This window comes from Sebastes umbrosus, chromosome 12 (genome assembly GCF_015220745.1).
Source record: "Sebastes umbrosus isolate fSebUmb1 chromosome 12, fSebUmb1.pri, whole genome shotgun sequence".
NCBI classification, from domain to species: Eukaryota; Metazoa; Chordata; class Actinopteri; order Perciformes; family Sebastidae; genus Sebastes; species Sebastes umbrosus.
In genome coordinates this window covers 13,825,236-13,840,756 of record NC_051280.1, presented here as the reverse complement: position 1 = coordinate 13,840,756, position 15,521 = coordinate 13,825,236, and the positions used below count along the sequence as shown (strand labels likewise).

The 15,521-nt window shown below is 42.3% G+C and overlaps 1 protein-coding gene across 5 annotated transcripts in view; it reads left to right on the top strand.

Annotated features, from left to right (window-relative positions):
* Positions 1 to 15,521, top strand: part of greb1l (GREB1 like retinoic acid receptor coactivator) — a 55,070-nt gene extending 39,549 nt beyond the window's left edge. For 3 of the 5 annotated variants that reach the window (XM_037787903.1, XM_037787901.1, XM_037787902.1), the window contains exons 18-34: positions 2 to 191; positions 1,791 to 1,927; positions 2,086 to 2,428; positions 2,957 to 3,072; positions 3,920 to 4,152; positions 4,251 to 4,816; positions 4,922 to 5,027; positions 5,159 to 5,305; positions 5,863 to 5,996; positions 6,202 to 6,363; positions 6,543 to 6,747; positions 8,797 to 8,959; positions 9,137 to 9,352; positions 9,437 to 9,578; positions 9,666 to 9,866; positions 10,485 to 10,623; positions 13,088 to 15,521. In XM_037787903.1, coding sequence (XP_037643831.1) covers positions 2 to 191; positions 1,791 to 1,927; positions 2,086 to 2,428; positions 2,957 to 3,072; positions 3,920 to 4,152; positions 4,251 to 4,816; positions 4,922 to 5,027; positions 5,159 to 5,305; positions 5,863 to 5,996; positions 6,202 to 6,363; positions 6,543 to 6,747; positions 8,797 to 8,959; positions 9,137 to 9,352; positions 9,437 to 9,578; positions 9,666 to 9,866; positions 10,485 to 10,623; positions 13,088 to 13,251 — 3,364 coding nt within the window. In that variant the 3' untranslated portion in view covers positions 13,252 to 15,521. The remainder of the gene's footprint in view (position 1; positions 192 to 1,790; positions 1,928 to 2,085; positions 2,429 to 2,956; positions 3,073 to 3,919; positions 4,153 to 4,250; positions 4,817 to 4,921; positions 5,028 to 5,158; positions 5,306 to 5,862; positions 5,997 to 6,201; positions 6,364 to 6,542; positions 6,748 to 8,796; positions 8,960 to 9,136; positions 9,353 to 9,436; positions 9,579 to 9,665; positions 9,867 to 10,484; positions 10,624 to 13,087) is intronic. The other 2 variants (XM_037787905.1, XM_037787904.1) reach the window with 1 other exon arrangement.

The window sequence follows — 15,521 nt, the reverse complement described above, 5'->3', positions numbered from 1 at the left end:
GTGCTCTGTCAGGCTCTGTGTGCCACGGCGAGCTGCAGGGTTTGGCCGACCGGGTGGTGAACTGCCAGGAAGTCCTAGACGCCATGAACCTCCTGGTCCTGCAGGTCAGCTGCTTCCCGTACACACTGCAGACCCACCAGTCCCGCATCAGCATCCACAACGAAGTCCACTGGTCCTCCAACGAAAGTCTGGTGAGTATTATTTCAACACCCCAAAAATGTTCTGAAGGTGTAAGAAAAGGCCTGCAAGTCATTATTAAAGGGAGTCTAATGCTACATTCCTGTAAAGAGGCATAGTTCAGTGAAAGTCATACAGGGATATTTTGACATCTGAGCTATTTTATTTCTAAATGTTGTTAAATTTCAACATGATGGCAGCATGCAGAGGACCAGTTTGTGACAGCTGTGGTTTAGCTACTCCACCTGGTGGACTCAAAGTGCACTTACACTTAAAGGAGAAGCAACTTGATCCTTATTGACTTTTGATATTAAATTAAATATCTTATAGTATAAGTATAATGTGACAAAGGCCCCCGACTGTAACTGCTTAAACCATTACTATACATGTATCATTGCTTTAACCATTACCATACATTTGTCACGCTGTAACTGTATTAGGGCTGTCAATCAGTTAATATTGAATCGCGATTACTCGCACATTTTTTAACTGTTCAAAATGTACCTTAAAGGGAGATTTGTCAATCATTTAATACTCTTATCAACATGTATTTATTACTAAAAATCAATTAACAACACAAAACAATGACAAATATTGTCCAGAAACCCTCACAGGTACTGCATTTAGCGTTAAAAAAATATGCTCAAATCGTAACATGGCAAACAAAACAAGACCAACAGGCAACAACAGCTGTCAGTGTGTCAGAGTGCTTAACTTTAACAACCTAAAAATCGCAAGTTGCATTAATGCATTAAAGAAATTAGTGGCGTTAAAACAAATGTGTTAACATATTATTATCGCGTTAACTTTGACAGCCCTACTTCAAATATATAAATGTTCTGGTTTCAGGTCATTGTGTGTTTGGTTGTAATTAGTAGTTAGTAGTTTACATTGACTAAAAGGGATTTAGGTTAGTCCTACTAATATTTACTACAAAACTCAAATTGAGATATTTAATATTTTATTTGTTTCAGTTAATATCATGCTTTACTAGCTATTGTCATCATTATATTCAGCTGAATTTACAGTAACACTACATAATACTGATGTCCGGATGACAATATTTAGAGCACTAAACTGATTAAACCAGATTAAAAAATGTGTTGCACAAAATCATCATTTTTCAGACATTCCTCTTATGATTAGAGCAAAGAAAAAGCAAAGATTAGAGTCTATTTTTTGCTTTTTTTTATTGCGAATTACTGCCTAACATTCAGGCCTGTAGAAGATTACCCAAATAGTTACTTTTACTTCTTTTGTTGTCTTGCTCATCATGACCCATAGACATATGCAACAGTTGATGATGGGTCGCAAGTAGACATTTGTGACATTTTAAGGGGTCACAGGCCAAAAAGGTTGGGGACTGCTAATTTTAGAGGGCAAATAATAATGAAGTCAAAGCACTCACTTAGCTTCAGAGTGAGTCGAGTAACCTTTATTGTCCCCACGGGGAAATTTGCAAGCATCATGCAATGAACAGCACTCATTAAATGCTCAGTACACTAGTTCTGCTTTTCAACAGTGCATTTGGTGCAGTATTGTGATTGTGTAAATGCGAAAAAAAACTAAAGGTATTGACATTTAAGAGAGAATGCCATGTTCTTGTCTTCCAGCAGGTGGAGCAGTCTCCCAATGAGTTGCTCTACTTTGGCCTGAGGGACTACAGCAGCTCCCTGCAGTGGGGCGTGGCCAGCCCCATCCTGCGCTGTGATGATGCCTTTGAGAAGATGGTCCACACGCTGCTGGAGAGGTCAGCGTGGTGTCATCACATAAATTAACATATTGTCACCCAATATCAAATCTTATAGTTGTGTGTAATTTTTACTGGCAATGACTAGGTCAAGAAACAAAAGATGTTATAATCAACTATAAAGCTCACACTAACAAACTCCCGTGTTTGCGTCCCAGACATCCGCACCTACACAGCATGGTGATCCGCAGCTACCTGCTGATTCAGCAGTACACCGAGGCCATGATGGCCCTGACCTCGTCCCCATCTCTGAGAGACCACATAACCCCAGAGACCCTAGCCATGGTGGAGGACCTGATCAACGCCCCGAGCAGAGAGGGCTCCCAGGGCCGGGGCCACATGCTGCTGGTTCGAGTCCCCTCGCTGCAGCTGGCGATGCTGGCCCGGGAGCGACTGGAGGACGTGAGGGACAAACTGGGGCTCCAGTTGTGCTTCGCCGTGCTGCTGGGAAGCCCGGCTTCTGAACTCAACCTGCCCAGGAACTTCACCAACCGCCTCAAGGTGAGAAAGACATGCAACCAGTCATAAAAAACAGAACATTTTAATAACATTTATACAACGCTACTGTGGTTTATTCAAGCAAGATGTGTTGAGGAAATCAGATCCATGAGTGAAACACTCAGTGTTTGAATAGATCAGGATCTGAATGTAACATCTGAAGTAATTATCAGGGAATTGACTTCATTCTTAGATTCACTTATCTCTTTTTCTCTTAGATTATTGAGATTAACCCTAAACCTCATTTAAACCACTGAAACCCTGCCAGCGAATGCTTTTAGACTTCTATTCTTAGTTCCTTTGAACAGTGTGACTCCTTCACCTTTTAAATAATATGGGACCTTGCTTAAAATGAGGCATTTAGAAAAATGTTTTATTAATGTTTCTATTAAATTTGTACATAATATCTGCAATAAAGGGGAAAAAACGTCTTAGATATCCTATTTTATATCTAAATCCAGGCATTATTGGTCAACTTCTGAATGATACATAGCTAAACAGTAAACATGTAATAATTGTGTTTTGCTGTAGGCGTGGAGAGGCTGTGAGATTGAAGACTGGGTGCCGCACACGTATGAGGATCTGGAGGGGCTGCCCTGCATCGTCATCCTCACAGGGAAGGACCCTCTCGGAGAAACTTTCCCCAGGTAAGCTCATACGCCACAATACCCCGTATAGTACATTTCCTTTTAGCTCATCTATAATTCCTCTCGGTGTGCCGTTGCCTTGACTTTTTTCTACCCTCCCAGTGTTATCTTACGCATTTACATTCACACAGTGCGGGTTGTCTTCTCTACAAGGGAGGTCCAGTTACGTTTTGTCCTGCACCCAATGTGCCAGTCTTGGATTGAGTAGCAGTGTTGTGTCAGCATCAGTAAACCATGTTAGATTTGTAGCACAAGCATTAAAACTTGATGATTGAATCCAATTTGAGCATTTTGGCTCGAATAAAATGGTCTTTTAAAGAGGACCTATTATGCTTTTGTGCTTTTTCCCTTTCCTTCAGTGTCTTACATAGTTTTTTGTGCATGTAAAAGATCTGCAAAGTTACAAAGCCTAAAGTCCACGCCAAATGGAGTTACTCTCCCCCACAGAAACACTGCTCCTGAACTGCCTGAAACGCCTTGCTTGAAGTCCCACCTTTACTTCCGTAACGTGGTGATGTCACCAAGTAACATTTGCATAATACTAATACCTGCCTTGCTGCTAGTTTGGCACGTCCTCAAACAAAGCTAGTTAGAGCAGAGCTGGAGCAGATTCCAAAGTGTTTGGCTCGGCTGTCCAATCACAACAGAGTGGGCCAGCAGACCAATCAGAACAGGCTGGGCTTTTGCATACAAGTATGCACCTGAAAATAAGCATAATATGTCCTCTTTAATAAAAATTAAAGACTTGTGGGGAGAACATAGAAATACGGATTCAACCAAAATGAAAATCCAAATATATGACCCTTTCTCAGCAAAAATCCTTCTTATTCCACTTTGACCCTTCTAGGTCTCTGAAGTACAGCGACCTGCGTCTGATAGACTCCAGCTACCTGACTCGTACAGCCCTGGAGCAGGAGGTGGGTCTAGCCTGCACCTATGTGTCCATGGGCGTGGTCCAGGAGCCCAAGAAGGCCATGGCTCCCCGGGAATCAGATGTAGAGAAGGCCACTACCAGCTTGAATGATGGAGATGAGCTGGAAAGGCCTCAGAGCAACGGCAGCGCTGCAACCAGAACCTCTGGTGAGTCCCTGAACCTCACTGAGACACTGAGGGATTACAGATTCAAACACCAGAAGTATTTGTATTTATCTGTTTACTCGCTTCATGTCTCCACTCAGGCTCTTTGGCAGAGAACGGTGTCAGTTCATCCGACGTTGCCGATTCCTTCCAGAAGCCCTCCACCTCCTCCTGCCCACCCGAAGGTGCCACCACCTCGGACATAGGCACACTAACGCAAGGCTTCAAACAGGAGTGCGATTCCCTGGGAAGCCAGTTCTCCTCCAACCCCACCAAAGCCTCCAAAGCCCCTCCTTCTCTTTACTCCAGCTCCTCCTCTTCCTCACCCTCCCCGTCTTCCTCCTCCACCCAGAGGCCCAGCCAGTCCACGCAGTGTGACCGAGACCCCAAGCCCCCTCGTGTGTCGGCGCGGACAGTCATAATGTCGCGGGCGGCGTACAACCTGCTGGCGGGGGAGTCGGGGAGTCAGCTGAGCTCCTACTCCCTGCTGCCTCATGCTGACATGGCGTGGAGCAGCCCGCTGAGGCCGCTCGTCACCCACAACCTGCAGGGGGCAGACCAGAGCATGTACTACCGCCAGTGGACCATCGCCAGGCAGCATCACGCCGATTACGAAGCTCCATCTGGGCCGCATCCACGACGCCTGCTCCTCAGTGGACCCCCACAGGTAACAAAACAAGTATAGGTGCATATAAGAACCAATATGCATGTTATATTAATTATGCATCTGGATTTAAGTGTCATTGTAACATTTTATTTTGTCCTTTTTTAGGTGGGAAAAACTGGCGCCTATCTGCAGTTTCTTCGTATCCTATTTCGAATGCTCATCAGACTGTTGGAGGTAGATGTGTATGATGAGGAAGAGGAGGAGGAAGAAGGTGAAGACTCATTTATTTCTGACCTCATATGGCTTTAAATACACCATAGATATAACGAGGAACTAAATGTCTTTTTCACGGTGGTGATTTTAGTTTTTGTTCTCATCTTTTCGTGTTCTTTTCATCTCCAGAAACATCAGAGGTTGCAATTCTTGTAAATACCCAGCTGCCTGACATAGAGGAAGTGCGAAAGCTGCCCTTTGACCCCTACCCCCGGGACCCTAAGTTCAGGAAGGCCAGCCCTGTTTACACTGACAAAATGCCAAAGTGCTTAAAAGGTCAGCAGAAATATGCAAACACACAGCAGAGAGGCAGTCTCTGAGTTAGACATTTTAATCTGCCATTGTAAATACAACATTGGTAGTAAAGAGGACCTATTATGCTTTTTATGAACATATTTACATGATTCATCTTTAAAAAAAACGCTTTATTTTTCTCATACTGGCTGTTCTGTACCGAACCGAACCAAACTCTTTGGACTCCGCTCCATCTCCGCTCTAACTAATTTTTTTTTGAGGGCATGCCAAACTAGCAGTTATGCAGATGTGTTACTTGGTGACATCACCACGTTACGGAAGAAAAGGCAGGACTTAAAGCAATGTGTTTCAGGAAGTTCAGGAACAGTGTTTCTGTGGTGGAGAGTAACTCCTTTTGACGTGGACTTTAGGCTTTGTAACATTGCAAACCTTTAACATCCACAAAAAAAAGATATAAACACTAAAGGAAAGAGAAAAAGCACAAAAGCATAATAGGTCCTCTTTAATTTGATTTAACTTAAAAAAAAATGTTACCTCAAAGTATAAGCGTGAACATGTTCAATTTTTGCGATCTGCAGATTTTAAGCAAGAAGGCGATACACCAGCCAAACGAGTGACCAAGTCCATACGTCTGAGCCGGTTTGCCACCCACAATGCCTTTCATCACTGTGAACAGTGTCACCACTACTGTGAAGCAGGCCCAGCCACACAGGTGAGTGCACATCAAACATCTAAAGACACTCATCTGATGCCTCTTTGGGCTTCAAACACTGCTGACCTACAGATACACATCAGATATCCAAACCTGTCAAAATACTTTGAAAGTTTGAGAGCTTGTTTTTTACTCTCCGTAGTCATGCTTAGTGGTGATCTCTCTGTGTTAATAATGCATGTGTGTGTATATTTGTGTGTTGCAGCTGTCGGAGTGCACCTTCCATGCTTTCACCTTCTGCTCGTCCATGCTGGGGGAAGAGGTCCAGCTTCAGTTTGTCATTCCCAAAGCCAAGGAGCAGCACTTTGTCTTCAGTCAGCAGGGCAGCCACCTGGAGAGCATGCGCCTGCCTCTTGTCTCCATCAAGGTTAGTTTACTGTATACATGTGGGAGTGTTTGTGTGTGTGTATGTATGAACTTTATATGTCTGGAGAGGATGGACTCAAAACGGAGGCATCACAAATCAACGTGTCAGATATTGTTTTTGGTCACAACTTTACTTTTTTAGTTTTTACTCTACCTTCTTCTCTCTGTGTCTGTCTCTAGGACCCTGATCTGTTAAAGAGTCCGATCTTCACCCCGACGACAGGACGCCAGGAGCACGGCCTGCTCAACATTTACCACGCCATGGAGGGCGCCTTTCATCTGCACATTCTGGTGGTCAAGCAATTTGAGATGCCCCACTACAGAAAGTACTGGCCCAACCACATCTTGCTTGTCCTGCCGGCTATGTTCAACAACACGGGAGTTGGTGAGCAGCTTACTGGCTTAATTAACCCTCTGAGGACCGCGCGATCGCCGGTGATCCTAAACCAACATGAGCGGGCTCAGTCTTAAAGCTAGAGTGAAGACACTGCTAGATTTCACATGAAACTTAGGCTATATTTTGGCGAGTGAAAAACTGCCATGGCCATATTCACAGGTGTCCTTTGACCTCTGACCTCAAGATATGTGAATGAAAATGGATTCTATGGGTACCCACGAGTCTCCCCTTTACAGACATGCCCACTTTTTGATAATCACATGCAGTTTGGCACAGAAATTAAGTTTTTTAATGCAGTATAAATGTGTTATTTTCACCTATTCTAAAATGCTCTATTTGAATGTTTCTGCATACCGGGGTCCCTAAACAGTCTTGGAATTGCATAAATTGGGTATTACTGTAAAGTTGAGACTCTTGTGGATCCACTGAGCCCAATTGTATTCATGTGTGATGATGTTAGTTCCCAGAGTAGCCGTTTCATTGTAGTGAGACCATTTTTTGAAACTTGATCTCACTGTATAAAATGACCTGTGGTGACCTCTGGGATAATCACAGCTTCATGAAACCTTACAGCCACAAACTAGAGACCTAGGGCATTCACAGTATCTATGGTTTATTGAAACATAAGGGGCTTTCTGAGCAGTTTCCAGAACGTTTAATTGAATTAGAAGAAAACCATTTGGTCACAAAAACACAACAAACTAAATCTCCCCAATGCTTTCCTCATTTTTCTAAACTTAAAGTTAAAGAAGGTTCCCCTGTGGAGTTTTCTTGTAAACAAATGTAAGTTATGTTTACATTCAGTGTTTCTCATCAAATTATGCAGGAGCATACGTCCTCATGTGCGTGCATGGTACAAACGAAACAGAGACCGACTCATAACAAGATTGCTCCATAGCGCTACTATCACCTCTCAATTTATCTCTCTGCTGATAATCAGTGATTTATTACAGTGAGTGAACCACCCAGGTCATATATTTATTATTTATTACAGTCAGTCACGTTTGATTACAGTAGGTAAAAGGTTAAATGTTGTTTTAACCCGTGGAGTGTGACCATCATGCGTGAAAACGTCCACAGCACAATAGCCTGATTTGTATGTCAGCCAATCAGGTGCATGGCCTGTCTGAAATGGGTGTGACTTAATTAAATAGACAGCAACAGGGATCACACTTTCACCTGTTTTTAGTCTTAACATGACCTTGAGTGTCAACGTGGCCGCCTGCCAACATTTCTGTTCAGGATAAACCCTGCACACATTGTGCTGTAAATGGTAGATTCATGTTCTGAACTGCAAGAGTTCACTTGTAAATAAGTAATGCATTGACACCAGGTTTATTATAATAAACTAAAATTGAAACTTAAAAAAAAATAAGCAGTGAAAAATATTTGTAGTCAACTGAAACTAAATAAAAACTGTATTCTTAAAGAAAAACTAAAACTATACTGAAACGATATTGCCTGGGTAAAAACTAAAATAAAAATGTACATAAATTCATTTTTAGTTTTTTTTAACTTTAATATATGACTTCCGAAAAAAGAAGACGGCATGAATTTCTGTGAACTCTCTTGACATTGAACCACAGAATCTGAACGGACTTGACATTCTAGGAGATGGCGCTATATCGCAATTGCTTCACTAAAGTAGAGTGAATATTAAACATAAAACATTATGGCCATTCCTACACAGTTCTCCAACCATGTATTTTTTATATAGCTGCATACTTCTGAGACATTATAGCTGGCCCTAACAAAAAAAAACTAAAACTACCGTGAAACTAAATATATAAAAACTAAACTAGCAAACACACTCTGAAAACAAAACTAAACTAAAACTAAAATCAAAAAGTCAAAACTCAATAAAATAAAAACTAATTAGAAATTCAAAACTATACAAAAGTTGATATACACACACCATGCAAGTGTAGTGCTCAGCTTTTAAATTACATTTGCACTGCTTATTACCTCCTGCAGCACTGTGTTTTGGTTGCAGGTGTAATAGAAGAAAATTGACACATGTGCTTCTGTCTGTTCAAGGTGCCGCTCGCTTCATGATCAAAGAGCTGTCATATCATAACCTGGAGCTGGAGAGAAACCGACTGGAGGAGCAAGGTGTCAAGAGGCAAGATGTATGGCCTTTCATCGTCATGATGGACGACTCCTGCGTGCTGTGGAACACCCACCAGCCGGCAGACAGCAGGTAGTAATTGTTTTTGATTTTGTAAAGTTTGCCGAGAGAGGAGTTGCTGAGTTTTTAGAGTTATAATTGAAGAGACCCTCGTTAATGAAAAGTACGGAAAATAATGTGATTTTTAAACTGTGTTGTCCCCAAAACAAATGTGCTCATGTGTGCCCTGTCATCTTTTTTCTCTTTCAGTGAGACATCAGATGGAACCAACGTGTCACTGAAGACGGTGCTGCAGCATATGGAAACCACACCGAAGATCTCCCTGTACGCGATGTGCGGCACGCGCAGGTGGAGCAGCAGCCTGGCTCGCAAGTCACCCGGCCAGCCCTTCAGCCGGTGTCACCTCCACGACTTTGTCATGCTTAATGTGGACCTGACGCAGAATGTTCAATACGATCTTAATCGGTAAGTTAGTGGAGGATTGTGCCACAATCAGTCACACGTTTGTGCAGTGGCCTTAATCTTCTGCTGTTTTGGTCCTATGTGCAGGTATAGCTGTGAGGAGGTGGACTTTAATCTGAGGGTGAACAGCAGTGGGCTGCTGCTGTGTCGCTTCAACTACTTCAGCCTCATGAAGAAACACATTCCAGTCGGGGGAAACAAAGACTTCCTGGTCAAACCTAAACTCATGGTAGGTTCCCATTTGTAAGTGGATTTCTAGTGAATGTATTAGCATGAAACACCATCTAACACTAAACTGCTTTCTTCTCTATAATAGGAAATAGAAAACCCCACCGCAATCAGCCCGCCGCAGTACGTTTGCGCCCCAGACAGCGAGCAGACCCTCCTGGACGCCCCAGCCCAGTTCTTGCTTGAGAGGTTCCTGCAAAGCTGCAGCCACAGACTGTTTCCGAAGGCCGTTCAGAACAGGAACAACCCAGTTCTGTCCATCGACAGCTACCTCAACATCAGCCCGGAGGTGAGCGCTCCCAGGAGGTTGCAGTTGAAAGCAGGAGAAGAGACAATTTTTTCTTAAACCCACAGGAAGAATTAACAGCCAAACTACTGTGAAAACCTCTTTTGGGATGGAAGCCAAGTGCTGAATTTCATATATTTGTACATACTGTAACTGTACTACTGTTTTAGGGGGATTTCTAAAGTGTTAACTGTGACAAAAATAAGAAAAAACCTGCTGACTGAGTTTATTTCAAATGTTTTTTATAAGCCTAAAGTTTGTAGGATTTCGCTTTATTCGGAGAAACATGTTGCACGATATCACCATCTGTTTTGCTCAGAACATCCTGACCTGCATACACGCACATGTGCAAACACCAAATGCTAACAATGCATTTGTGCACACAAGGTGACGCGCTCTGCACACCTTCCTTACTTGCATGCCTAGACACATTTCTTGTGTTTTCTCCTGTACCAGAAATAAATCATGATGCAACCTATAAATCTGCTTGTAAAGACTCTCCCAATAGCTCCCCAAAGGATTTATTAAGGTTTCATAATGGTTATTTCAACACTTCATGTTTCCTTTAGTTTGCTTGAGTAGAATTAATGAAGTTGTATCTTGTCGTATCTTCTGTGACAGATTTCTGTGTGCTACATCAACTCTCGTCCACACTCCACCAACCTGAACCACCAGGGCCTGCTGTTCAGCGGCCTGCTGCTTTACCTCTGTGACTCCTTCGTCGTCTCTGGACTCCTCAAGAAGTTCCGCTTCCTCAAAGGTGACACATCAGTTCAGTCGTGTTTAATGCCACTGCTTCTGTTGTTGTTGTTGTCTCTGTTGTTATATCATCTACTTCTTATACCACAGTGGTTCACGCGGTAAATGACACTACTGTATGTTGACATTGGGGCATGCCTTTGTAAATATTCCTGTGTCTTTCTGACCAGTAAGTCAAGAACAATTAATATTAAAAACTTAATGCATATGACCAGTTAGATCAATGGTTCCCAACTTTTTTCCTTAAAGGGACTATTTGTAACTTTCAGAAATGCTTGTTAACAGCGACACCTGTGGCCGTGAAATCAATGAAAGTCAGCGTCGGGCTCGCGCTTGCTCGCTCTCAATATACCTGAACGAGCATCGCTCAAAACAGTGAGGAGACACACGTCAGCTAAAAGCACAATATCACTATATTTCAGCTGCTTGGCAGTAATGTTAGCTGACCAGACGAAGGTCTCTCCATGAATATGATTTAGATCTGATCCTAGTGTTGGCTTTTCCTGCCTAAGTGCAGGCTGAAGCAGCGGGGCTCTGCAGCGTGTCTCCCTGCTCTCTCCGCCCGCAGCCGGAGAGAGCAGAGGAGACACCGGCACCCGGTCGGTAACGAGATGACAACGTAACTCTCTGTAGAGCTCCATCACTTCACAAGACACGGGAAACCTCTGTTGGTCTGGAGGAGCTGCAGCAGTTATTTCTGCACAAATGTCCCCTGTGCATTCACTAGATATTCTCAGAGCTAAACTAACTCTTCTGCAGTGTGTAGTGAGCGCGCGTTCACGTCTAGAGGTGAAGCGAGCTGAGCGAGAACGCGCGCGCTGTCTGAGTGAAGGCGAGCAGGCAGAGGAGGAGGGCACAGCGGCTAGACGCGAACGCGCATATGCGAGCGCGCATGTATGCCGACCCGCTACATTTATATTGTGGCAGCTGCCAATTCTCTGGTGCTTGCTGTTGTTTCCCTTTTCCCTGGTGTTTTTTTTGGTTGAGTTGCTGAGTGATTAGAGGGTTATTCAGTTCACCTGTTGCGCAGGGTGTGGGGACTGGCTCTTAAATGATAGTTGAGAGCAGCTTGGTGCATTCCCCTCTTGGCCAATCAGGGTGTAACGACGCCCTTTCTGTAGGGCTTAAAAGAGGAGGGAAACTGCACACCCAGTGTCATTCTGATCTCTCCTTCACTCAATGCAACATGTGTTATCAGCTTTACCAGAAACTCTGGTCTGTTTTGGGCCCTTTTGGGATTCTGTGATCTTTGTGTTTTGTTTGTTGAGAGTGTTGACTCTCCTAGTTGGGGAAACAAGTTAAGTGCCAACCAATTGGGTTACCTGCACTGGGACGTTTAGGTACTATTTGTGCAACGATCTGGCTTGCCTTACGATAGCCTAACGCTTGCAGGCTGTATTTTTGTATTCTATTCATTTGTTGATTTTCAATGAAACCCTTTATACCCATTTCTTTTAGTGTATTTTATTTGGGAAAACTTTAAAGGAGGGTAAAAGGAAAAACACAAACCAATATTTCAGTTTCCTTAATTGTTTGTTATTATAGAGGTATTTGTTCATTATTGAAGAGGCATTTGTTCATTATTATTATTAAGAAGGTATTTTATTTTATATTATTATGTGGATGGGAACAGTTTTTCAGTTCTGACTGAACAACTAAAGTCTGGGGAACTCAGTACCGCCACAATATGCTTACAAAGTTACAAACAGTCCCTTTAAGGGACCCCTTTTTCTATCATTGAGTAAACAGCCGACCCCTGACTAAGTCACATATTTTATGGATATTTCATATTATATTTGATGCATAACAATAACAGCACAGAACAACTGATAAATTGTACAATTAACCCCAAAAATGAACGCAATAACCACAGGAAGTTTGTGTAAAACAGGTGATTTGGATGAATTTTGAGCAGATTATTTCCTGTGAATATTGCAATAGAGATGAGTTTTCCTGTTATTTTTAAGAACTTTAATGCAATTATCTATATTATGTTTTTTTTTTATTTTTAACAATCATACATAGGCCTTACTTAATAGGCTTCAATTTTGACACAATCAGTGTTTTCTTCTTCCTGACGCTTGGCAATTGTTCTATCAGGTCTTTGGTTGTTTTAACTGCGTAAATGCAGGACGAGGCTGTTTAGCAGAGAGAAAGGACTGTGAGTATAGCTTGTGTTCAGGTCTTCACCAGGGCCTTTATCCTGTTTATATCCTAAATAATAATCTAAACTTTAAAAATAACAATTTAATTTAGTTCTCCTCGCAGAAATGAATGAAATTCTGACGCTTTGGTGACCCCTAGTAGGGGTCGGGACCCCCAGGTTGGGAACCAGTGAGTTAGATCATTCAATTAGAAAAAAAAAAAAACATTAACCCTGATAGATGTAGTAAGCAGCACAGCCTCTACGTTATACTAGCAGGCCTTTTAGACTCGGGTTCTGATTTGTTTTATCGTGTCCACAGGCGCCACTCTCTGCGTGATCTGCCAGGACCGAAGTTCCCTGCGTCAGACCATCGTCCGACTAGAGCTGGAGGACGAGTGGCAATTCCGCCTGCGGGACGAGTTCCAGACAGCCAACTGCAGCGAGGACAGGCCCCTCTATTTTCTGACCGGCCGACATGTTTGAACCTGAAACATCCTGCTCATGTTGCAGGACACACAATCAGAAAAACGAGAATAGATTTGATTCCAAACATGCCAGCAATCACAATTCTTGCCATTCCAAACAGAAGGTCCAGAGAGGATTGTACGCTGGAGCACAACATCCAAAGTGCCCCACAAGTGGACACAAAGCCACCTAATATGGCTTCCCTTTCACCTATACTGCCACAGTGCACTATGCCTGGCTCTGTAGAGGGCCGGTGCGTGTTTTAACTCTTGCTTGTAGCTGGGCTTGTCTCCACTTGAGCTTCTACTGAAAAATAGACTTTGCTGTGGTGGGGAAAAAAGCACAGCTGAAACTGAACTTTATTTGTTGTGCGCCAAAACGGACGATCTCTGATCAACGACTATTTGAAGATTGTATGTGTACATAATATATGTACTTTGACTGCAGTATGTCCCGTTCTGGACATACGTGTTTATCTCAGGGTTTTAAAGGCGGATACAAGAGAGGCCGCTTAAAGGGGTAAAGCTTTTTCTCCGAGTTCACCGTGTATTTTTGGCATTATTTACTTGTGTTGTGCACCAAAGACATCCTCAGCTGCCCCCTTGCCTTTTCCCCCTTCGCTTTCCTTGTCCGTCCTCACAAACTCCACCAAGCTCATTGACTATAAAACGTCAGCTCACCGCATTTAAAGAAGTATTAACATAGAGGTTGACCTGTATTCATCAATCATTTAAACTGCAAATGGACTTTTCTCTTGTGCCTCTAAAGATATTTATGTGGCATCGATAATCCTGAAACAATGACGGGGAGCTGTGCGAGTGACACGTTCATTTATCCAAAGACTTTATTCACAGCAAAAGAGAAGTGCAAGTTGTGTCCTTTCAAGAATGTAGTATGTTAATGTTCTATTAAGGTTTGAATATACAACTATGAAGCAGGTCTGTTGTCCAAAACGCAGGGTTTTACTTTTACAATGTTTAATGCCAATCAGACGGAACAGCGTGGATTAACACTAGTTTACTGGTATGTTCTACATTTTTTTGTATTTAGGCTTTTACTGACTTGAATACTGGGTATTTTAATCACATTAACGTCAGTAAATGCCATATAATAAGCAAGCCTCTTCACTGCCAAATATCCTGCTACTGACTGTGCCTGCTACAATGTTCTGAGGCTGATTGTACACTGATGGTTTTGGCCACCGTCCACATATTAAACTCACAATCTGCCATCTTTTTGTCCCCCAAAACAGAGAAAAAAGGGTTACACACTGTCAAAAGCAGCTGACCAGATCATTTCATATACTTGAAAGTAGAATGTTTTTATATGTTTCCGCACAGGGTTGTCCAAAGAATATGCCTTAAGTGACGTTTTCACACAGTCACTGCTCAAGTCACTAATTTTTTTCGGACCAATGAGAATGAAGAAACCATTTAACTGTGAGGCGAAAAAATGTCGTTTGTCTGATTGAAGCAAAGTGAAATAATTGGATTTCGGACTACTGTACTGTTTAAAGCTTTGTTTACATTAATAATATATTATATCATCCCCTTAACCACTGAGGGTTACTGATGTTTTTTTTAGTCTTGTGTAACTTTTGCCAGTATATTTTGGTCACGATGTCTTTCTGCATTTTTATGTTATGTTGCAAAGACGAGAAGAATCTACCTAGATGAGTCCTTAACCATAATGTCTGAATCCCTTCCTGTTCTTGCGTTGGGTTTTTATTGAAAATGAAAATCAGGTCCATGAGGGATTCTTATTTATTTGACAAGCATTTTGGACTGATAATCATATTGAAGTGTAATATTTGATTGCATGCTGAGCTCGCTTAAACCGAGGGAGTGTGTCCTCTTCAAAAACCATCCATGAAGGCTTTGCACAAGACCCGAACGAATGATTCTTAGATCTACTGAATGTCACTGGGGGTAGGAAATGTGAACTTGCACTATACAAGTTACCAGCAGAAAAAAAAAATGTTTCCCACTACTAAATGAACCCCAAAATTAGTCCAAATATAAGACTGGTGATCAAAACTTTAACTTAAACGCCAATGGTCCATAGAATGTGTCTTTCTTGTTAATAATTTAACACTTAATATGCAACTTGCTCTCACAATCTTCACTGAAATGTGTTTGAGAACCATGCGCAGCCCAGCGGTAGCCTTGGTGTCTGGCTGATCTACCTCATGTTTACCATTGTGGTTGCAGGCTGTGAACATAATGACATTAGAGCCATGCTATTGTTGTTGGAAATTTATGAATGTAATAAAATGACTTCTAAAATCA